This window comes from Alosa sapidissima, chromosome 9, assembly GCF_018492685.1.
Source record: "Alosa sapidissima isolate fAloSap1 chromosome 9, fAloSap1.pri, whole genome shotgun sequence".
In the NCBI taxonomy this organism is placed as follows: Eukaryota; Metazoa; Chordata; class Actinopteri; order Clupeiformes; family Clupeidae; genus Alosa; species Alosa sapidissima.
This window is the reverse complement of record NC_055965.1, coordinates 25,557,997-25,583,404: the sequence shown is the minus strand read 5'-3', so window position 1 is coordinate 25,583,404 and position 25,408 is coordinate 25,557,997. Positions and strand designations below refer to the sequence as shown.

The 25,408-nt window shown below is 41.1% G+C and overlaps 1 protein-coding gene across 1 annotated transcript in view; it reads left to right on the top strand.

Annotated features, from left to right (window-relative positions):
- The first annotated feature begins 1,544 nt into the window (after nucleotides 1-1,544).
- Nucleotides 1,545-25,408, top strand: part of LOC121718485 — a 45,123-nt gene continuing 21,259 nt past the window's right edge. The window contains exons 1-13 of the mRNA XM_042103497.1: nucleotides 1,545-1,812; nucleotides 4,197-4,331; nucleotides 4,551-4,928; nucleotides 5,367-5,498; nucleotides 6,332-6,640; nucleotides 7,695-8,033; nucleotides 12,538-12,672; nucleotides 12,901-13,281; nucleotides 13,729-13,860; nucleotides 16,031-16,330; nucleotides 17,378-17,707; nucleotides 19,703-19,837; nucleotides 20,072-20,186. Coding sequence (XP_041959431.1) covers nucleotides 1,545-1,812; nucleotides 4,197-4,331; nucleotides 4,551-4,928; nucleotides 5,367-5,498; nucleotides 6,332-6,640; nucleotides 7,695-8,033; nucleotides 12,538-12,672; nucleotides 12,901-13,281; nucleotides 13,729-13,860; nucleotides 16,031-16,330; nucleotides 17,378-17,707; nucleotides 19,703-19,837; nucleotides 20,072-20,186 — 3,089 coding nt within the window. The remainder of the gene's footprint in view (nucleotides 1,813-4,196; nucleotides 4,332-4,550; nucleotides 4,929-5,366; nucleotides 5,499-6,331; nucleotides 6,641-7,694; nucleotides 8,034-12,537; nucleotides 12,673-12,900; nucleotides 13,282-13,728; nucleotides 13,861-16,030; nucleotides 16,331-17,377; nucleotides 17,708-19,702; nucleotides 19,838-20,071; nucleotides 20,187-25,408) is intronic.

Here is a 25,408-nt window from a genome sequence, read left to right as displayed (position 1 = left end):
TTAAATGCTAAAATTATGTTATGTACAAAATGGACATCTGCAGGAACTGTGTTAGAGGCCAAGGTAGGCTATGTGAAGTGTCTGTTTTCATGTTGTCATAAAAGAGACACGCAGGTTGCAGTATCCCCACTAGCTATAGGCTACCATCTATCATGCAGAAAGATAAGAAGATATATCATGCAGCTCAGTTGTGCATACCATAACATTCATTCCTGCAAGGGCCCCTGATGTAGTTTGATTGCATGTGTCACTAAGATTAAAGGTTCATACATTAAACCAGGATCTTAAAATCAACTGCACCGTTGTGTGTAAATTTACAGTACCCTCCAGTTATCGGCACCTCTGCTAAAATTGACTAAAAACAGGTATTGTCTCTTTTTTTGAGGACTTGCTGCTTACATATAGTCACACTGCGTCTTCAGCTGTGCTTCATATTTGCCTCTCGCTTCTCACCTAATCACTTTTATCCGTCATTACCAATTTGCAAATGATGGTGAATAACTACTCATTGTGAGATGTACACACCCCTTGGCGCGTTGCTAAAAAAAAAAAAGACATGCAAAATAAGAATACATTTTGTGCTGGGAAAATAACCCATTTTCCACCATGCGCCAGGTTGGAAAATAGGGCCCTAAAAAGTGGGTCATGATTGGATCGTTCATCAGGTGAAAACCAAACCAAAACAAATATCCAGATCAAAACAAAAACGGTTTACAAAATACAAAATCAAGCTTCTGCCATTGTCATCTCAGTCCCTTGATCTAAACTCCATAGAAAAACAGTCAAAGAGGAGAATGTAAAGGTGGGGACTTAAGAATCATGACGATCTGTGGAGATTTCGGAAAGACAATGTCAGGAGGTGGTTTTGCGCACAGATGCAGAGGCAGAGAATTGTCAGAATAATACAGTCTTTTAATCACGAGAGGAGTCACAGTACAACAAGCTTAATCAGAGCATACAGTTCACAGAAACTAGCATAATGTCTCCACCTAGTGTTGACTATGAGGAACTGTGCGAGGTGTGATGAACAAATAGTCTTGAATCCTTTGCTTTTTTCTCTCCAATTGTATGGGGTGTCATAGAATATATCTATTTTACTGGCAAAGGAAGGTCAACTTCATCAAAGGTGCCGATAACTCTGGATTATAATACATACACTAGCCTTAAGAGTAGTAGTTTACTTTAGCAGAGGTGCCAATAATTCTGGAGGGTCTTGACTTGTATACCTAACTTGCTGTAGTACAACCTTATGTTACCAAAGAAAACATTTTAAATACATCAGTATTTTAAACATTCCTGCATATTCAGCTGATGTGAAGACGATATGTTTAATTCAAGTTCCCTTAAATAACAGGATGCAGATTTTTAAATGAATAATTTCACAAACACACAGAAATGCTGCAGCCCCTTACACACTATTACTTCTGCATTAATACACCACCGTTTTAAACAACTGAGGTTTGGCCATTTTCTCTCTTCATCTAGATATTTGCTCAACCTACACAAACTTGTCTGAGCCATGGCGGAACTACAACTTTCACTCGATGAGGCCAAAGAAGGACACTAACCTCACAGAGGGCTGGTATCGCTTCACTGGCATTGGTGGAGATGTCCTGTCCTATTACTGTAGTAGTGGATTCCTTAGCCTTTGTAGTAATCCTGACTATTCTAGCATTCTGGAAAGTCAAGTGTACACCCTTGATTTGTGCTCTGGGGGTTGCACACGTACAGGAGAAATTGTGAATTTGCTGTTCTGCCCAGGAGGATTCTATTTGTACAAACTCTTCCCCACAGACAAAACCTTCATAACTGGTGAGACCGCTGATGATGATCTCTGACTCTCTGCACTGAGAGTGTGCAGTGCAATTGGAACGTTTTTTTAGACCCTCTGAAGTTTTCCACATTTTGTTATGGCTCATCTTAAAATAGATTTAATTAAATTTTTTGATCAATCTTAAATAAATAAATAATTCACATAAATATTCAGACCCTTCACTTAGTACTTGGTTAAAGCACCTTTGGCAGCAATGACAGACAATCAAGTCTTCTTGGGAATGATCCTACATGCTTGGCACACCTTTCTTTTGGGAGTTTTGTCTATTATTCTTGGCAGAATCGTTCAACCAAGCTCAACCAGGTCGGATGGGCAGCGTCAGTGCACAGCCATTGTCAGGTCTCTCCAGAGATACTCTATTAGGTTCAGATTCTGGCTGGGCCCCTCCAGGACTTTCACAGAGTTTTCCCGAAGCCACTCCTGTGTCTTCTTGGCCGTATGAAAAGTAAACCTTCTTTTTTTCCATTTCAGGATGATGGATGCTATTGTACTCTTGGGCACTTTCAGTGCAGAAAAACATTTGTTGTACCCTTCCCCAGATCTGTGTCTTTACACAATCCTGTCTCTCAGGTCTACGGATAATTCTCTCAACCTTGTGGCTTGGCTTTCACTCTGACATACGCTATAAGTTGTGAGACCTTATATACTGTAGACAGGTGTGTGCCTTTTCCAATTATGTCTAAGGAATTCAATTAGGCACAAAGTAAGCATCTCAAGGACCACTGATAGAAGTAAGATGCAGTGGCGTAACTATAGTAGGTGCAGCAAGTGCAGTCGCACCAGGGCCCGTGACCTCCCGGGGCCCGTCGCTACCCCTGCCCTGCCTCCTTTTTTTTTTTTTTTAGAACTTTAGAATGTTAGAGCACGGAGAGTGAAGCGTCACTTTGACGATCTATCAGAAGATGAGCGCTTAACCGATGCAGAGAGATACTTCAAAGTGCAGGTATTTAATGCAACTCTGGACATCATAATCAGTCAGCTCTCCCAAAGATTTGCAAGCATGCGGGAAACTTGTCATGTGTTTGAGTCTTTACGTCCTATGACCCTTCAACTCGCAGGTGATGATGAACTGCTTGAAAAGGCAAGCCGTTTGTCAGACCATTATAGCAGGGACATTGCACCGACATTCCCAACACAACTCCTCTCATTCAGGTCTTGCTTTAAAGCAGAGATTTCACAGAAGTCATCTATTTTTCAACTTGCCAAAATGCTGGTGGTAGATTATGACAGTGTAACATCCACATTCGGGGAAGTGTGTATTCATGTTGTTTCTGACATCTGTGACTGTGGCAACAGCTAAGCGATCTTTTTCCAAACTCAAACTTATTAAGACCTATACCTAAGGAGCAGCATGGGGCAGGAGAGGCTCCGTGGGTTAGCTATCCTGTCCATTGAAAATACGAGAGCCAGAGCATGAAATATTGGGAACATCGTTGACGATTTTGCACAACGAAAGGCTCGTAAAATGGCCTTCTTCTAATGGCCTAATTCACACATATTGGGGATTGTATGCATATGAATGATTTTATTTGGTTTCTGGACGGTTAAATAAGTTAGGCTACATTAAGTTTTGTTTCTGCGCAGTGCGAGTTTATAAGCAAGCAATCTACGCTTGCAGTTTCAGCAGAGGGTTGAAGAGGCGCATTGAGTGTTCCCATAATTCCATGCGAGTTGATGTTAATGCAGTAATATTAGATTACCCTGGCCTGCAGGCTGTTAATAAAATTATTTTTTAATGTTTTCACATGTAATGGATATGTAGTCGTGTGTTTTTTATTTGAAATTGTAATCTGTAACTACTAAACTACTTCGGTGCCTCAGGCCCTTTGCATAAACAATTGAAGTCACCATTAATGTGTATTGCATGTATCAGAGATAATTCATCCTGGGCCAAAGTTCGTAGGCATGGGACCCGCGTAGCGCTCTCGCACCTGGGCCCTCCATTGGTTTGTTACGCCACTGGTAAGATGCACCAGAGCTTATTGTAAGCATGATAACAAAGGGTCTCAATACTTATGGTATATATTTGTTATACATTTTCAAAACACTCTAAACAGCGGTTTTTTTGTGGATTATTAGTCTGAAAGAAAACAAAATGTGGAAAGCTTCAAGGGGTCTGAAAACTTTCCGGTTGCACTGTATGTCAAGAGTGAACTTTTGAAGATGTCTGAAGATTTGCCTTTAAACAAACATGCAAAAGTTCTGGGTAAACATTGAGGCCATAGGCTGTTTGGCTACATACATGTTCGGCTTCAAACATTTTCCTAACCATGTGTCAAATCCATTCCTCAAAGTTGTCCTCATAATGTGTTGTGAAATATCCATCTCTTGCATCTCACTTCCCTCTGCAACTCTGTTCCAGCTCATAAGACATGTGGAATATCATCCTGTGGAACTAATGCTTACTGCTACAGTGGTGACGGTTATGGTCATTGTCAGTGTCTCCCTGGATACTCAGTACCATCTGGCCATGTCCCAACTGGGGACTCATTTGGATGTAAGTTTGACTACAGGTCATTCTGTATGATATCACTCCAAGTTAATCTTGTCTTATGTGATGTGGGAAAATAGTTGTAGCAAAAAGTAGGGAAAAAAGTTTCACAAATAGCATATATTCAGTTATACAGTAGTTTTGAATTGTGGTGTCTGTGTGTGTAGAGTCTCTATATATTTGGTACTACTGTAGGTCAATAAAAGGTTAATTTTGTCCATCCAGGTGAAGGAACTTGCCCATCATATTCTAATCTGTCTGATCCATGGCGTAATATTGGCTTCAAATCAACAACCTTTCCTGGATGGCCAAAGACAGACAGATACTTAAGTTCCAGATGGTATCGCTTCGTTGGTATTGGAGGAGATGTGCTGTATGACAACTGTACCAGCGCTGTTATTGGTGGAGGCACATCACATCCCATTGTATCATGTGGTCAAGACAGTACATATTATTGGGGGATTCAATTCAATGATATAACACTCTGTTACCAGTCCTCAGGAAGGTGCTCAACAACTATACAAATCAAGAGACTCCTTTGTCCTGGAGGATTCTACTTGTATCAACATTACACATATGACACATCATTCAGTTATGTCACTCGTGAGTATTTGTGGGTTGTTTAAAGGTGTTCAACAACTTAAACATTAAACTCTTGTGTTCCAGTGTTGTAAGTATTTATGTCTGTAAATTTAGTTGAAGTGTATTCTTTCATAACCTGGTGTTTTCCCACTTATGTTGGTGTTGAAATGTATTTTCAGTCAGTGATGTAGTCAGTGATTTCTGTCTGATGCACTGTTCCCTGTGTTTAGCCTCTTTGTGATCCTCCCTGTGTGGCTTATGTGAGTTAGTTAGCCCTAGAGTAGTATTCTAGTATTCAGTATCAATAAGCTATCTGATAGCTCGTGTTCTACTGTAATACATAACACAGAGAAAGCCAAAGAGAAACCTGGCACTTTTTCCATAATGATACTGATAAGAATTTTAATGATTCATTCATTCTTGCACTCATTCCTTTATTGGTTTCTATATTCTGAGCAGGACACCAGACGTGTGGACCGTCCTCCTGTGGTCCTAATGCCCTGTGCGTTGGTGACGGACGCTGTGAGTGCAAACCTGGATATGAGATACCTGACGGCTACCTACCGACTGGAGACTCCCATCAGTGTGGAGGTCAGTAGGAGAAAGAGAGAGAGAGAGAGAGAAAGAGAGGGAAAGAGAGAGAGAGAGAGAGATTGTTTTCCAATTCGCCAGTTAACCGTGACTGATTAAATTATGTTCCTTGGAATGTTTAGTATCCTGTGACACAGAGCTGAATTGATATTAATGCCTTGAAGCCTAAAGAAGAGTGTGAAAGGATGTTCTGTATTTAAAGTCCAAGCTAAAGTTAATGAACCAGATACGTGCAGGTGTTACGTGATTCCAGGTGTTGTAGTGTGTAGTGAGCGGTCAGGTTGATGGCATCTTCCACAGATCCGTTTGGTAAGCAAACTGGTAAGGATCCATCAGTGGTGATATGCAGGATTGTAGAAAAGTACCGAACACTCAAACACCTTCAGATCTACTGAAGTGAGGCCAACTGTAGAAAAGTACCGAACACCCAAACACCTTCAGATCTACTGAAGTGAGGCCAACTGTAGAAAAGTACCGAACACCCAAACACCTTCAGATCTACTGAAGTGAGGCCAACTGTAGAAAAGTACCAAACACTCAAACACCTTCAGATCTACTGAAGTGAGGCCAACTGTAGAAAAGTACCGAACACTCAAACACCTTCAGATCTACTGAAGTGAGGCCAACTGTAGAAAAGTACCGAACACTCAAACATAAATTCATTGAGGCCTCAATATATGCATTACTAAGCCAAGCTACTGCCAGGTTTGAGGTCACATCAACCAGACCAGACTTGCAATCCTGCAGCACAGCATTTTTTTTTTTTTTTTCAAAAATAGCAGATGACTTTTAATCATTAAGTACCATTGTCATTTTTGTTCCCTTTCATAAAGTTGGACTACGACTAGTTGGAGGTAACACAAACTGTTCTGGACGAGTTGAGGTCCTCCACAATGGCACTTGGGGCACCGTATGTGACGACAGCTGGGACTTGAACGATTCCACGGTGGTGTGTAGAGTGATGGGCTGCGGTCCTGCTCTCCAGGCTTCTCAAGGGGCCATATTTGGACAGGGAAGTGGCCAGATCTGGATGGACGATGTCCGTTGTGTCGGAAACGAGACTTTCCTGACCCAGTGTCCTCATGTAGGGTTTGGAAATCATAATTGTGGACATACGAAGGATGCAGGAGTGGTGTGTGCAGGTGAGTCAATCCCTTAGTGACTCCCACACAATTAGGAACAGGGGAAGATACAGTACGATCAGATCAATTATCAGATTCAGGTGGAGACAGAGACACAAAGAACCAAAACACACACACACACACACACACACACACACACACACACACACACACACACACACAAATATAAATATGTGGTATATTGTTGGTATATAGTCTATATAGTCCAGTGGTTCTCAAAGTGCAGACATTTAGGGTGCGATGAACAGGGGAACATTTGTTTTTCTTCTATCTTTAATAATAAAATTCTATAGCTGATGTTTTTAGTAAGGTCCCACCTTTGAAGGTTTTAGAATATCTTATTAGCATAGATTTTAAAAAAACATATTTAAGTTTCTGTAATACACAGTGCTCTGACCATTAAATAGCCTTAGTTGCGGAAATGGCCTTAAATTAAACAAACAAACAAACAAACTATCTTTAATAATGCCTTTCTTTTTTGACAAGATTCAAAAGAAAATAGCCACACACAAACATAGGATTCATAAACAGACCAACATATTAAAATAACACTTGATCCACCGGACCGAGACAGGATATAACGTGAAGCCAAAATGCGGAAACAAAATATTTTAACAATGCAATTTTGCCAGGTTGATGGGGTCAGGTGGGTCTATTCTGCACCTGCCAGAAGGTGGGATGTGCACACAATAACTGTTTGCTGGGTCTTGAAAATTCCCCACCTCAAAAGTGGGCAATCACAGAAAAAGTTCCAGAGCCACTGATACAGTCTAATGATTACAGCACTCTGTGAAGACTATATACATAACTTGCTGTAGTACAACCTTATGTCACCAAACACAACATAGGTATTTGAAACATTCCTGCATATTCAGTTGATGTGAAGACAACATGTTTAATTCAAGTTTCCTTAAATAACAGGTTTTAGGATTTTAAATGCATCATTCCACAAACACACAGAAGTGCAGCCCATTGCTGTCACTACTAGGCTACTTATGTATTTATACACCACAGTTTTAAATGTGAAATTTGGTCATTTTCTCTCTTCATTTAGAGATTTGCTCAACCTACACAAATCTGTCTGAGCCATGGCGAAACTACAACTTTCTCTCTTGGCGGCCGAAGACGGACACTAACCTCACAGAGGGCTGGTATCGGTTCACTGGCATCGGTGGAGATGTCCTGTCCTTTTACTGTCGTAGCGATGGCAGAACCCTTAGCCTTTGTAGTAAACCTGACTATTCTAGCATTCTGGAAGGTCAAGTCAACACCCTCGATTTGTGTGTCTATTCTGGGGGCTGCACACATTCAGGAGAAACTGTGGATGTGCTGTTCTGCCCGGGAGGATTCTATCTATATAAACTCTTCCCCACTGACAAAACCTTCATAACTGGTAAGACCGCTGATGATGATCTCTCCTCTGCACTGAGAGTGTGTGTCAAGAATGAACTTTTTTAGGTGGCAGTATTTTCCTGATGTACAAAATGAATTACCTAGTGGTGTCCATGAACTGCATGACTTAAGCTATGGTGATGCAACAGCAGGTTATAGAAAACAATCTGCCTAAAACAAACGTACACAAGTTCTGGTCAAATGTTGAGCCCATTCTTCATAGGCTGTTCAGATGCAAATATGTTTGATTAGTGTTTTCAAATCTGTTTCTCATCGTCTTCTTCGTAATATATTGTGAAATATCAATTTCTTATTAATTTATTGTGGTGCAATGATTAATGATATAGAAAAGCAAATGGACAAATGTTCTCGGTAAATGTTTATGCCATCCTTCACAGGATGTTCAGCTGCGGACATGTTCGGCTGCAAACAGTTCCCTGACCATGTGTCATGTCCATTCCTTAAAGCTGCAGTTAGCAAGATATTTTTGATCATGTTCACGGAAACTGACACTATGCTCCGACAGAACAACATAAATCAGCCGGTTTTAGAAAACACATAGAGCCTGTTATTTGTTTTGCAAAAATCCACAGCTCCCGATTCTTCTGGTGCAATCAGAGCAGGGCTGTGTGAGATCAGACTGTCAATCACAGTCTGGTGCAGTCTGGTGCGCACTGACTAGCACAAACTCAATGAGAGTTTGCTCGGTGGTAGTTGGGGAGGGGCATGAGAGTTGTAAACATTCAACATTTTGGCTAAGTCCCCTCAATCTGTCAGACTTGCCAACTGCAGTTTTAAAGTCTTTTTCATAATGTATTGTGAAATATCCATCTCTTGCCTCTCACTTCCTTCTGCAACTCTGTTCCAGCTCATAAGACATGTGAGATATCATCCTGTGGAACTAATGCTTACTGCTACAGTGGTGACGGTTATGGTCATTGTCACTGCATCCCTGGATACTCAGTACCATCTGGCCATGTCCCAACTGGGGACTCATTTAGATGTAAGTTTGACTACAGGGTCATTCTGTATGATATCACTTCATGTTAATTTTCCCTGATTAAAATAGTGTTATGTGATGTAGGGAAATGTGTATGGTAGCAGCACAAAGAAGAAAAAAAGCTTCACGAATAGCACATATAGTCAATAATATTTTCTTTAATTTTATTATTTTTATTGCCTTTTTTGGCCTTAATTGGGAGAAAAAATAAAATTCCCATCTTTTTCAAAATCATCTCCGACTTCTCCCTAGTGTTTACACCTGCTCACGACTTCTCTTTCGCATCTACCCTCAACAAGCACAAAGAAGAAAAAAAGCTTCACGAATAACTTAAATTTAGTTATAGTTTTGTATTGTGGTGTCTGTGGGTGTAGTAGAGTGTCTATGTATTTGGTACTAGGTCAATAATAGGTTAATTTTATCCATCCAGGTGAAGGAACTTGCCCATCATATACTAATCTGTCTGATCCATGGCGTAATATTGGCTTCAAATCAACAACCTTTCTTGGATGGCCAAAGACAGACAGATACTTAAGTTCCAGATGGTATCGCTTCGTTGGTATTGGGGGAGATGTGCTGTATGACAACTGTACCAGCGCTGTTATTGGTGGAGGCACATCACATCCCCTTGTATCATGTGGTGAAGACAGAACATACTATTGGGGAAACCGATACAATGATATAACACTCTGTTACCAGTCCTCTGGCAGGTGCTCAACATATGGACGAATCGAGAGATTCCTTTGTCCTGGAGGATTCTACTTGTATTACCTTTATGACACAGATTATACATCATTCAGTTATGTCACCCGTGAGTATTTGTGGGTTTTTAGAGGTGTTCAACAACTTAATCTCTTGTTAAGTGATATTCCAGTGATTCAAGCATATGTACAGTAGGTCTGTAAATTATCCTCTTGTAATGTCCTGTGTGTTTAGCAATCCTCCCTGTTTGGCTTATATGAATTAGTTAGACCTAGAGCTCCCCCTGTATTCACTATCAGTAAGATATCTATGCTATATAACACATGACAAAGCTAAGCTATATTATACATGACACAGAGACAGCCAAAGAGAACCTGAACACTGTAGAACACTGTTTAGATTTCCATAATAGTGCTGATTAGAAATATGATAATGATTCATTCATTATTTCACTCATTCCTTTATCGATTTCTTTATTCTGAGCAGGACACCAGACGTGTGGACCGTCCTCATGTGGTCCTAATGCCCTGTGTGTTGATGACGGACGCTGTGAGTGCAAACCTGGATATGAGATACCTGACGGCTACCTACCGACTGGAGACTCCTATCAGTGTGGAGGTCAGTAAGAGAGGGAGAGAGGGATGGTGAGAAAACTACTAAATAGCAAAACAAAAAAAAGGCATCCTGCATTTTAGTTATACAGAAATGTTCAAATGTTCACAAAATGCATCAAAAAAAGAGAGCTGCTGTATATATCCATCCATTCTACATGATGGATGATGAATTTAGAAGTTGGCATGTGATAAATGTCCTACATATTAATGGTTGTTTGATGTAGTAGTCCTTTATAACAGTCAGCAGGTTTGCCATACACCTATCAGAAGAAATACAATCTTATAAAGCATAAATAAGCAGATGAACAGGTGAAAGTAAAGCCAAAAGAAACAAGGTTGTTGTTGTGTATGCTGATGTAAATAGATGTGTTTTCCTGTTTGTCACAACTTATAAGTCAGCAATTTCAATTTTATTTGATTACGTTTTAGGTTAATTATTGCACTTTGCTACATTTCACATCCCATCAGTTACTGACAAAAAAGTAAATAAATAAGACTAATGAAAACTGAAAAGGAGAAGAAAAAAAATCGGGTCCTGAACCAATAAAGTGACAATGACCAGCATGTAGGGCATAAAAAGAAAGCAGGGGTGCCAATAATTGAGGGTGATATGTTTTTGTTAAAAAAAATATTTATGTATTTCCTTTTTCTCAGAATAAATTAGCTTCTGTTCAATGTTGAATGTGACTTCATTGTTTCCATTGTGAGATTGCTATGAATCAACAAAAGATTTTTGATATACCTGTTTTTGGTCAACTTCATCAATTCTTTCATAATTCTTTCATAATTCTGGATTATAATATATACACTAGCCTTAAGAGTAGTAGTTTACTTTAGCAGAGGTGCCAATAATTCTGGAGGTTAGTAGCCTAATTTTTTTTGAATGACTTGTATACCTAACTTGCCTTATGTTACCAAAGAAAACATTTTAAATACCTCAGTATTTAAAACATTCTTGCATATTCAGCTGATGTGAAGACAATATATTTTATTGAAGTTCCCTTAAATAACAGGATGTAGATTTTTAAATGAATAATTTCACAAACACACAGAAGTGCTGCAGCCCCTTACACACTATTACTTCTGCATTAATACACCACCGTTTTAAACAACTGAGGTTTGGCCATTTTCTCTCTTCATCTAGAGATTTGCTCAACTTATACAAACCTGTCTGAGCCATGGAGGAACTACAACTTTATAAATTGGAAGCCAAAAACGGACACTGACCTCACAGAGGGCTGGTATCGCTTCATTGGCATTGGTGGAGATGTCCTGTCCTTTTCCTGTCGCAATGACAGAACCCTTAGCCTTTGTAGTAAACCTGACTATTCTAGCATTCTGGAAGGTCAAGTGTACACCCTCGATTTGTGCACCTATTCTAGGGTTTATTATTCTTGGAGTTGCACACGTACAGGAGAAACTGTGGATGTGCTGTTCTGCCCAGGAGGATTCTATCTGTACAAACTCTTCCCCACTGACAAATCCTTTATAACCGGTAAGAACGCTGAGTCACTGCAATGAGTGTGTGTGTCACTTTGGTAGGTGACGTTGATGAATTACCTATGAGTGTACCATGAATTGCATTCCTGAAAGCATGCTGATGCAACAGAATGGCCCAATTCCATTGCTCACCATGCCGTACAACATACAAACATACAAAATGCAAACATACAAACATACAAAAGTTCTGGGCAAATGTTGAGGTCATCCCTCATAGTCTGTTCGAATGTAGACATGTAAACAGAATGTAGATTACCGTAATTTCCCAACTATTAGCCGTGGCTTATACATTGATTTTGCAAAATTTCTTCAGGTTAATACATGGGGGCAGCTAATGGTATTATTATGGTTTTGTTTCTTTTAATATGCATAAAACACTGTGGATAATACACAATAAATTTCTGTAGCGTTTTTTAAATCTGTTTCTCTCAAAATTGTGAAATATCCATCTCTATTGATTTATTGATTTAATACTGTATATATATATATATATATATATATATATATATATATAACAAAGGACAAATGTCCCGGCAAATGTTGAGGCCATCCTTCATAGGCTGTTCGGATGCAGACATGATAAGCTATGAAAACATTTCTGACCATATCCATTCATTAATGTCTTCTTCATAATGTATTGTGAAATATCCATCTCTTGCATCTCACTTCCCTCTGCAACTATGTTCCAGCTCATAAGACATGTGGAATATCATCCTGTGGAACTAATGCTTACTGCTACAGTGGTGACGGTTATGGTCATTGTCAGTGTCTCCCTGGATACTCAGTACCATTTGGCCATGTCCCAACTGGGGACTCATTTGGATGTAAGTTTGTCTACATTGTCATATGATATTACTCCATGTCAAGTTTCCCTGATTAAAATAGTGTTATGTGATGTGGCATGTGGGGAAATGCATATACTGTAGCAGCAGCAAAAAGAAGGGAAAAAAAGCTTCACAAATAACATTCAGTTATAGTTTTGAATTGTAGCGTCTGTGTGTGTAGAGTCTCTATATATTTGGTACTTGGACAATAAAAAGTTAATCTTCCAGGTGAAGGAACTTGCCCATTATATACCAATCTGTCTGATCCATGGCGTAATATTGGCTTCAAATCAACAACCTTTCTTGGATGGCCAAAGAGTGACAAATACTTACAACGTCATGGGTGGTATCGCTTCGTCGGTATTGGGGGAGATGTGCTGTATGACAACTGTACCAGTGCTGTTATTGGTGGAGGCACATCACATCCCCTTGTATCATGTGGTGAAGACAGAACATACTATTGGGGAAACCGATACAGTGATATAACGCTCTGTTACCAGTCCTCAGGAGGGTGCTCAACAGCTGGACGAATCAACAGACTCCTTTGTCCTGAAGGATTCTACTTGTATCAACATGACTCATATGACACATCATTCAGTTATGTCACTCGTGAGTATTTGTGGGTTATTTAAAGGTGTTCAACAACTTAAACATTAAACTCTTGTGTTCCAGTGTTTTAAGCAGAGTATTTATATCTGTAAATTTAGGTGAAGTGTACTATTTCATAACCTGGTGTTTCCCCTCTTATGTTGGTGATGAAGATTTTCAGTCAGTGATGTAGTCAGTGTGATTTGCAAACCTCCTGGTGTAATTTCCCCTGTGTCAAAGCATCTTTGTTATCCTCCCTGTGTGGCTTATATGAATTAGTAGCCCTAGAGTTCCCCCTGTATTCACTATTAGTTAGCTATCTGAAAGCTTGTGTAATACATGACATAGAGAGAGCCAAAGAGAAACCTAACATTTTTCAGATTTCCATAATAGTACTGATAAGAATTATAATAAATGATTCATTCATTCTTTCACTCAATCCTTTATCGGTTTCTATATTCTGAGCAGGGCACCAGACGTGTGGACCGTCCTCCTGTGGTCCTAATGCCTTGTGTGTTGGTGACGGACGCTGTGAGTGCAAACCTGGATATGAGATACCTGACGGCTACCTACCGACTGGAGACTCCCATCAGTGTGGAGGTCAGTAAGAGAGGGAGAGAGAGAGAGAGAGAGAGAAAGAAAGAGGGAGAGAGAGTAAGCAACTGACTATATTACTAACTAACTACCCAACGACTGCAAAAATTTTGCGTCAGCCTAGTTAAACTTGACTGATTGAATTTTGTTCCTCGGTATGTCCAGTATCCAGTGACACAGGACGGTATTGATATTCATGCCTTGAAGCCTAAAGAAGAGTGTGAGAGAATGAACTGTATAGTCCGAGCTAAAGTTAATGAACCTGATACGTGCAGGTGGTACTTGATTCCAGGTGTTGTAGTGTGTAGTGAGCGGTCAGGTTGATGGCATCTTCCACAGATCCATTTGCCTGGTAAGCAAACTGATAAGTATCCATCAGTGGTGATATGCAGGATTGTAGATAGGGAAGTACCAAACACCTTCAGATCTACTGAAGTGAGGCCAACTGGCCTATGGCAATGTTTACATTCATTGAGGCCTGCTATGCAAGTAATTGCAGGACTAAGCCAAGCTGCCAGATTAGAGGTCACACCAACCAGACATGATTTAACAATGATGATTCATCATAGATGGATCTGGGTAATCCTGCAGTTTATCTCCCTTAACAATGGGATTCTCTTCTGCCATTAACTTTGTATAACAGGCTACCTTACCGTTCACCATTATGTTAGGGATAACGGCCGACGAGGTGACCTGTTCGATGGAAATAATGTCTCGGCGGAGGCAACTCCAGCTCCATGCTGCGCACGGTGCCGGAGGTCTAAGTGTCACAGACACAGGCTCAGACAACAGAGATTGGGGTTCAAGGGACTGGTTTATTTCACAAACAGGCAGGGTTTAGTAAGTCCAGTGGAAGGCAGACAAAGGAGGAAACACTCGGGGTGGGGGGGGGGGCACTGGAGTTTCAAAGTACAGGAGGTGACCAACAACAAAGAGTTCAAACAATACTCACAAAATGATTACAGCACTGCCCACAGGAATCACACATAACACTCAGGAGAGCTTCCAAGTACTGTAGGAATCTGAGTCTCTGGGGGCGAAACTTCATCATGCCGAACCGTAATGAGGAGTTGCCAAAGATGAGGCCAGACAATGACTGAGGGGAGACTGGGATTTAAGTAGGGAGTGAGGTTGATTGGGAACAGGTGCAGGTCATTAGTAAACTGGGGAGTGTGAACAAGTGAGGGGAGCTTCAGGAGAGTGAGCAGTGGGTGTGGCTGGAGGGGAGCGGTTATCCCTAACATAAAATTCAATGTGCATGCTATACAGTACAGACCTACACTATAAAGGCATGTAGATATTTCTGTTTTTCCCCCAACAATAGCAGAGGACTTTTAATCATAAAGTACTATTGTCAGAGAGAGAGAGAGAGAGAAAGAGAGGGAAAGAGAGAGAGAGAGAGAGATTGTTTTCCAATTCGCCAGTTAACCGTGACTGATTAAATTATGTTCCTTGGAATGTTTAGTATCCTGTGACACAGAGCTGAATTGATATTAATGCCTTGAAGCCTAAAGAAGAGTGTGAAAGGATGTTCTGTATTTAAAGTCCAAGCTAAAGTTAATGAACCAGATACGTGCAGGTGTTACGTGATTCCAGGTGTTGTAGTGTGTAGTGAGCGGTCAGGTTGATGGCATCTTCCACAGATCCGTTTGGTAAGCAAACTGGTAAGGATCCATCAGTGGTGATATGCAGGATTGTAGAAAAGTACCGAACACTCAAACACCTTCAGATCTACTGAAGTGAGGCCAACTGTAGAAAAGTACCGAACACCCAAACACCTTCAGATCTACTGAAGTGAGGCCAACTGTAGAAAAGTACCGAACACCCAAACACCTTCAGATCTACTGAAGTGAGGCCAACTGTAGAAAAGTACCAAACACTCAAACACCTTCAGATCTACTGAAGTGAGGCCAACTGTAGAAAAGTACCGAACACTCAAACACCTTCAGATCTACTGAAGTGAGGCCAACTGTAGAAAAGTACCGAACACTCAAACATAAATTCATTGAGGCCTCAATATATGCATTACTAAGCCAAGCTACTGCCAGGTTTGAGGTCACATCAACCAGACCAGACTTGCAATCCTGCAGCACAGCATTTTTTTTTTTTTTTTCAAAAATAGCAGATGACTTTTAATCATTAAGTACCATTGTCATTTTTGTTCCCTTTCATAAAGTTGGACTACGATTAGTTGGAGGTAACACAAACTGTACTGGACGAGTTGAGGTCCTCCACAATGGCACTTGGGGCACCGTATGTGACGACGGCTGGGACTTGAACGATTCCACGGTGGTATGTAGAGTGATGGGCTGCGGTCCTGCTCTCCAGGCTCCTCATGGGGCCATATTTGGACAGGGAAGTGGCAAGATCTGGATGGACAATGTCAGTTGTGTCGGAAACGAGACTTTCCTGACCCAGTGTCCTCATGGAGGGTTTGGAAATCATAGCTGTGGACATGCAGGAGTGGTGTGTGCAGGTGAGTCAATCTCTTAGTGACTGCCACTCAATTAGGAACAAAAACACACACACACACACAAAGAAATTATACATGAGAATAAAATGGTTTAGGGACTGTTTGATGCATGGGTGCATCCCCTGGGCCAGTGGTCAGTAGTTAGTTAGTACTCTTCTTCATGACCAGTGGTGCGTTTCCCAAAACCGTAGTTGCTAACCTGTTAGCAACTTAGTTGGTTGGCAATGGGAAATTGCATTGCAACCAACAAAGTTGCTTACTTAGTTAGCAACTATGGTTTTGGGAAATGCACTGAACGTTAGCATTGCTTAGCATCTGGTTCGGTTTGGCTCCATGTAAGAAGGTGGGTACTTAGTACTTACTTTATGTGAAGCCATACTGTGCAATAAAATCTCAACAACTACACACACACATTGTGTGTGTGTGTGTGTGTATTTAACAGCAGTGTCCCACAGCATGGCTCCCAAACCATACCTACAACACTCTATGAATTGAGACATTAGACTATATGGTCCTATATACTGTACCTAATAGTATAACCTCATGTCACATACTGTATATAGTATAAGTATATATACTCTTTTGATCCCGTAAGGGAAATTTGGTCTCTGGATTTATCCCAGTCCGTGAATTAGTGAAACACACTCGGCACACAGTGAACACACATTAATCCCGGTGCAGTGAGATGCCTGCAACAACAGCAGCGCTCAGGGAGCAGTGAGGGGTTAGGTGCCTTGCTCAAGGGCACTTCAGCCATGCCTACTGGTCGGGGTTCGAACCGGCAACCCTCCGGTAACAAGTCGGAAGCGCTAACCAGTAGACCACGGCTGCCCCAAACTCAACATAGATATTTGGAACATTACTCCATATTCAGGTGATGTGAAGACAACATGTTTAATTCAAGTTCCCTTAAATAACAGGATGTACATTTTTTAATGAATCATTTTACAAACACACAGAAGTGCTGCAGTCCCTTGCATACACTATTATTTATGTGTCATTACACCAGTTTTAACATCTGAAGTTTGGTCATTTTCTGTCTTCATCTAGAGATTTGTTCAACCTACACAAACCTGTCTGAGCCATGGAGGAACTATAACTTTATAAGTCGAAAGCCAAAAACGGACACTGACCTCACAGAGGGCTGGTATCGCTTCACTGGCATTGGTGGAGATGTCCTGTCCTTTTCCTGTTCCGGCAGTTACGGACTCCTTAGCCTTTGTAGTAATCCTGACTATTCTAGCATTCCGGAAGGTCAAGTCTATACCGTCAATTTGTGCTCAAGTTGCACACGTACAGGAGAAACTGTGGATGTGCTGTTCTGCCCGGGAGGATTCTATCTGTTCAAACTCTTCCCCACAGACAAATCCTTCATAACCGGTAAGACCGCTGATGATGATCTCTGACTCTGCACTGAGAGTGTGCAGTGCAACCGGAACGTTTTTTTAGACCCTCTGAAGTTTTCCACATTTTGTTATGTTTCAGATTCATCTGAAAATGGATTCAATTCATTTTTTTTCTCATCAATCTACACACAATGTTTTAATACTCCACAAAAACAGGTGTTTGCAGTGTTTTGTAAAATTATTAACAATTAAAAGACAATAAATATGTAAATCATTTACATAAGTATTCCAACCTTTCACTTAGTACTTGGTTAAAGCACCTTTGGCAGCAATGACAGCCTTAAGTCTTCTTGGGAATGATCCTACACACTTGGCACACCTTTCTTTTGGGAGTTTCGCCTATTATTCTTGGCAGAATTATTAAAGCTCATTTTCAGGTCTCTCCAGAGATGCTCTGTTGGGTTCAGTTCTGGATTCTGGCTGGGCCACTCCAGGACTTTCACAGTTTTCCCCCAAGCCACCCCTGTGTCTTCCCGGCCTTGTGCTTCGGGTCGTTGTCTTGTTGAAAAGTAGACCTTCTTTTTTCCATTTCAGGATGATGGATGCTATTGTACTCTTGGGCACTTCCAGTGCAGCGAAACATTTTTTGTACCTTTCCCCAGATCTGTGTCTTTACACAATCCTGTCTCTCAGGTCTGCGGACAATTCTTTCAACCTCGTGGCTTGGCTTTCACTCTGACATATACTATCAGCTGTGAGACCTTATATAGACAGGTTTGTGCCTTTTTTTTATTATGTCTAATGAATTCAATTAGGCACAAGTGGACTCCAAACAAGTTAAGAAAGCATCTCAAGGAACATAGACCTCTGAAGTTCGCCTACAAAAAAGAACCAGTACGGCCATCTTAGCCCATATACAGTAAGGAGATCCGGTTGTTAATTGAAGATAACTACCTATGGCAAGTTGCATTGCAAGATAGCTCTGGGGTAGCAAAAATCTAGGTGTGCCGCCTTCATACCGGAGATCACAGTATCCACTCGAAGGCAGAGGACAAAAGTTTGTTCAGGAAAACTTTTTCATCCCCGCGACTCCGCGAGAGTTTAACAGGTGCGATAATTCAAAATGTCCATGTTATTTTCCCATAGAAAAAATCGCCAGATACCGGATGTCAAAGATGGCAGCTTTTTTGTAGGCGAACTTCAGAGGTCTATTGATAGAAGTAAGTTGCACCAGAGCTCAATTGCAAGCATCATAACAAAGGGTCTGAATACTTATGCAAATGGTATATTTCAGTCATTTATTTTTTTTATACATTTTAAAAACACCCCAAACAGCTGTTTTTTGTGGATTATTAGAGCATTGTGTGTAGATTGATGAGAATAAAAAATAATACATTTTAAGATGAGTCTGAAATATAACAAAGTGTTCCAGTTCCAGTTGCACTGTATGTCAAGAGTGAACTTTTGAAGATGTCAGTGTTTTCGTGATGTAGCCCTACTTAAAGCGATGGTTCGGAGTAATTTCACCCTAGGGTCCTTTGCACCATGACCCCGAGCCAAACACCCTCCCAGTTTCGGTCGAACCTTGGTCGAACCCTGGTCAAGTAGCACTGTCAGAAACGAATGACTTTCTGCAGGCCTAATGGAACCTACTTTTGTTATTGCATCTGCAAAACAAACGTACAAAAGTTCTGTGAAAACGTCGAGATGATACTTCATAGGCTGTTCAGATGCAGCCATGTTTGATTTGCGTTTTCATGTCTTTCGTCTAGTTTCTCTGCGTCTTTTTTGTAGTATATTGTGAAATACCCATTTTCTTATTGTTTTATTGCGGTGCAATGATAAATGATATAGGAAAGCAAATGGATAAATGTTCATCGTTCATATAGTAGGCTGTTCGGCTACATACATGTTCGGCTGCAAACATTTTCCTGACCATGTGTCAAATCCATTCCTCAATGTCTTCATCATAATGTGTTGTGAAATATCCATCTCTTGCATCTCACTTCCCTCTGCAACTGTGTTCCAGCTCATAAGACATGTGAGATGTCATCCTGTGGAACTAATGCTTCCTGCTACAGTGGTAGTGGTTATGGCTATTGCACCTGCATCCCTGGATACTCAGTACCATCTGGCCATGTCCCAACTGGGGACTCATTTGGATGTAAGTTTGTCTACATTGTCATTCTGTATGATATTACTCCATGTCAAGTTTCCCTGATACAAAAAGTGTTATGTGATGTGGCATGTGGGGAAATGCATATGGCAGCAGCACAAAGAAGAAAAAAAGCTTCACGAATAGCATATATTCAGTTGTAGTTTTGAATTGTAGTGTCTCTGTGTGTAGAGTATCTATATTTGGTACTTGTTCAATAAAAAGTTAATCTTGTCCATCCAGGTGAAGGAACTTGCCCATCATATACCAATCTGTCTGATCCATGGCGTAATATTGGCTTCAAATCAACAACCTTTCTTGGATGGCCAAAGAGTGACAAATACTTACAACGTAATGGGTGGTATCGCTTTGTTGGTATTGGAGGAGATGTTCTGTATGACAACTGCACCAGTGCTGTTATTGGTGGAGGCACATCACATCCCATTGTATCATGTGGTGAAGACAGTACATATTATTGGGGGATCCAGTACAATGATATAACACTCTGTTACCAGTCCTCTGGCAGGTGCTCAGCAAATGGACGAATCAACAGATTCCTTTGTCCTGGAGGATTCTACTTGTATCAACATTACACATATGACACATCATTCAGTTATGTCACTCGTGAGTATTTGTGGGTTGTTTAAAGGTGTTCAACAACTTAAACATTAAACTCTTGTGTTCCAGTGTTGTAAGTATTTTACATTACATTACATTACATTACATTACATTTGGCTGACGCTTTTTTAACCAAAGCGACTAACAACATGGTAAACAGTAAGTTTTAGAACAATTCTCACAATTTTAGGACAGTTTAAAAAACATTAGAGTACAGTAAGAATAAGTGCGTCGGTGAGTGCTGTTTTTAACAGTTACTTGTCAGTTTAAAACGGCTGGTGAGTGCTAGGATCAGTAAGACTTGTTGTAAGTGTTGCTATGAGAGTAGATGTTCTCTAAAGAGCTGGGTCTTCAGGAGTTTTTTGAAAGTGGAGAAGGATGTCCCTGCCCTTGTAGGAACTGGCAGTGTGTTCCACCAACGAGGAACAACAGATGAGAAAAGTTTGGATTGGCTTGAGCGTACCGGTGGTAGAGCTAGACTTCGTTCGTCAGAGGAGCGCAGCGGTCTGGAGGTAGTGTAAGTCTGTATGAGGGCATTCAAGTAGGTGGGAGCAGAACCGGAGACTACTTTGTAGGCAAGCGTTAGAGACTTGAATTTGATGCGGGCCGCCATAGGTAGCCAGTGTAGCTGGATGAGCAGCGGGGTAACATGTGCCCTTTTGGGTTGGTTGTAGACCAGGCGCGCCGCCGCGTTCTGGATCATCTGAAGTGGTTTCACTGCGCAGGCTGGGAGACCTGTCAGGAGGGCATTGCAGTAGTCGAGTCGTGAGATGACTATTGCCTGAACCAGAAGTTGGGTAGCATCTTGAGTCAAGTAAGTCCTGATTTTCCGTATGTTGTAGAGTGCGAAACGGCATGACCGGGCGACTGAGGCAATATGATCTGAGAAGTTTAGTTGGTTGTCGAGAACAACTCCTAGATTTCTTGCAGTCCTGGTCGGATATTTATGTCTGTAAATTTAGTTGAAGTGTATTCTTTCATAACCTGGTGTTTTCCCACTTATGTTGGTGTTGAAATGTATTTTCAGTCAGTGATGTAGTCAGTGATTTCTGTCTGATGTACTGTTCCCTGTGTTTAGCCTCTTTGTGATCCTCCCTGTGTGGGTTATGTGAATTAGTTAGCCCTAGAGTAGTATTCTAGTATTCACTATCAATAAGCTATCTGATAGCTTGTGTTCTTCTGTAATACATAACACAGAGAAAGCCAAAGAGAAACCTGACACTTTTTCCATAATGGTACTGATAAGAAGTTTAAGGATTCATTCATTATTTCACTTATTCCTTTATTGGTTTCTTAATTCTGAGCAGGACACCAGACGTGTGGACCGTCCTCCTGTGGTCCTAATGCCCTGTGTGTTGGTGATGGACGCTGTGAGTGCAAACCTGGATATGAGATACCTGACGGCTACCTACCGACTGGAGACTCCCATCAGTGTGGAGGTCAGTAGGAGAAAGAGAGAGAGAGAGAGAGAAAGAGAGGGAAAGAGAGAGAGAGAGAAAGAGAGGGAAAGAGAGAGAGAGAGATTGTTTTCCAATTCGCCACTTAACCTTGACTGATTAAATTGTGTTCCTTGGAATGTTTAGTATCCAGTGACACAGAGCTGAATTGATACATGCTTTTAAGTATAAGTATAAGTATATATACTTTTTTGATCCTGTGAGGGAAATTTGGTCTCTGCATTTAACCCAATCGGTGAATTAGTGAAACACAAACAGCACACAGTGAACACACAATGAGATGAAGCACACACTAATCCCGGCGCAGTGAGCTGTCTGCTACAACGGCGGCGCTCGGGGAGCAGTGAGGGGTTAGGTGCCTTGCTCAAGGGCACTTCAGCCGCAGCCCACTGGTCGGGGCTCGAACCGGCAACCCTCCGGTTACAAGTCCAGAGTGCTAACCAGTAGGCCACGGCTGCCAAGGCTGCCTTTTTTTAAGCCAAAAAAGAGAGTGAAAGGATGAACTGTATTTAAATATTTTTTACCATGATTTCACAGTATTTAATAGGATTATTCTTCCAAGTCCACTCCAAGCTAAAGTTAATGAACCAGATGCGTGCAGGTGTTACGTGATTCCAGGTGTTGTAGTGTGTAGTGAGCGGTCAGGTTGATGGCATCTTCCACAGATCCGTTTGTAAGCAAACTGATAAGGATCCATCAGTGGTGATATGCAGGATTGTAGAAAAGTACCGAACACTCAAACACCTTCAGATCTACTGAAGTGAGGACAACTGTAGAAAAGTACCGAACACTCAAACACCTTCAGATCTACTGAAGTGAGGCCAACTGTAGAAAAGTACCGAACACTCAAACACCTTCAGATCTACTGAAGTGAGGCCAACTGTAGAAAAGTACCGAACACCCAAACACCTTCAGATCTACTGAAGTGAGGCCAACTGTAGAAAAGTACCGAACACCCAAACACCTTCAGATCTACTGAAGTGAGGACAACTGTAGAAAAGTACCGAACACTCAAACATAAATTCATTGAGGCCTCAATATATGCATTACTAAGCCAAGCTACTGCCAGGTTTGAGGTCACATCAACCAGACCAGACTTGCAATCCTGCAGCACAGCATTTTTTTTTTTTTTTTTCAAAAATAGCAGATGACTTTCAGTCATTAAGTACCATTGTCATTTTTGTTCCGTTTCATAAAGTTGGACTACGACTAGTTGGAGGTAACACAAACTGTTCTGGACGAGTTGAGGTCCTCCACAATGGCACTTGGGGCACCGTATGTGACGACGGCTGGGACTTGAACGATTCCACGGTGGTGTGTAGAGTGATGGGCTGCGGTCCTGCTCTCCAGGCTTCTCAAGGGGCCATATTTGGACAGGGAAGTGGCCAGATCTGGATGGACGATGTCCGTTGTGTCGGAAACGAGACTTTCCTGACCCAGTGTCCTCATGGAGGGTTTGGAAATCATAATTGTGGACATACGAAGGATGCAGGAGTGGTGTGTGCAGGTGAGTCAATCCCTTAGTGACTCCCACACGATTAGGAACAGGGGAAGATACAGTACGATCAGATCAATTATCAGATTCAGGTGGAGACAGAGACACAAAGAACCAAAACACACACACACACACACACACACACACACACACAAATATAAACATGGTTGAGTTGAAGATAAATCATTGGTTTCTGTTATGCATTCTTCCACATATGATGCAACTGTTCCAGTGATATCCTGCCTCTGTTCTTAGACAAGAGAATATAATGTTTTGGACTGTTGGATGCTGCTGTATAGGAACATCCCCTGTGTCAGTAGTTACTATTCAGTCAGTGAGGAATCATAGTATTGCCACTAATGTTGATCTCTGACTCACGTGACAGTGAACTTTTGAATATTTTAAATTTTTTACTGTACGGGTGCATCCCCTTGGTCAGTAGTTAGCTAGTACAGGTACTCTTCTACATGACCAAGTTAGCATTGCTTAGCATCTGATTCAGTTTGGCTCCATGTGAGAAGGTGGTTGAATTGAAGAAGTCTGAAAAGTCATGTGATTCTGTAATGTGTTCCTCCACATGATGTGAAGAAAGTAGCTGTCGATGCGACTTCACTGTTTTTGAGTCAGTGGTCAGTAGTTAGTTAGTACTCTTCCTTTAATTAAAATCATTGCAGTTTGACTCCATGTAAAAATGTTAATGTGAAGGCATGCTGTGTTTTTGCTTGGTGCAATAAAACCACAACCAGGAAGTCATTAGTCGTATATTGTTGGTATATAGTCTATATAGTCCAGTGGTTCTCAAAGTGCAGGCCCCACTACTGGGGAATAGAGACATTTAGGGTGTGATGAACAGGGGAACATTTGTTTTTTCTCCTATCTTTAATAATGCCTTTCTTTTTTGACAAGATTCAAAAGAAAATAGCCACACACAAACATAGGAGTCATAAACAGACCAACATATTAAAATAACACTTGATCCACCGGACCGAGACAGGATATAATGTGAAGCCAAAATGCGGAAACAAATAACATTGCAATTTTGCCAGGTTGATGGGGTCAGGTGGGTCTTGAAAATTCTGCACCTGCCAGAAGGTGGGATGTGCACACAATAACTGTTTGCTGGGTCTAGAAAGTTCCTCACCTCCAAAGTGGGCATTCATAGAAAAAGTTCCAGAGCCACTGATACAGTCTAATGATTACAGCACTCTATGAATTGAGACAATACATAACTTGCTGTAGTACAACCTTATGTCACCAAACACAACATAGGTATTTGAAACATTCCTGCATATTCAGTTGATGTGAAAACATGTTTAATTCAAGTTCCCTTAAATAACCATCATAATCATTCCACAAAGACACAGAAGTACAGCCCATTGCACTCACTACTACTTATGTATTTATACACCAATGTGAAATTTGGTCATTTTCTCTCTTCATTTAGAGATTTGCTCAACCTACACAAATTTGTCTGAGCCATGGCGGAACCTCAACTTTCACTATTTGCAACCAAAGACGGACACTAACCTCACAGAGGGCTGGTATCGCTTCACTGGCATTGGTGGAGATGTCCTGTCCTTTTACTGTTATAGCGATGACAGAACCCTTAGCCTTTGTAGTAAACCTGATTATTCTAGCATTCTGGAAGGTCAAGTCTACACCCTTGATTTGTGTGTCTATTCTGGGGATTGCACACATTCAGGAGAAACTGTGAATTTGCTGTTCTGCCCGGGAGGATTCTATCTGTACAAACTCTTCCCCACTGACAAAACCTTCATAACCGGTAAGACCGCTGATGATCTCTGACTCTGCACTGAAAGTGTGTGTGAAGAATGAACTTTTTTAAGTGGCAGTGTTTTCCTGATGTACAAAATGAATTACCTAATGGTGTCCATGAACTGTATTACTTAAGCTATGGTGGTGCAACAGCAGGTTATAGAAAACAATCTGCCTAAAACAAATGTACAAAAGTTCTGGACAAATGTTGAGGCAATGTTGAGGCCGAACAGC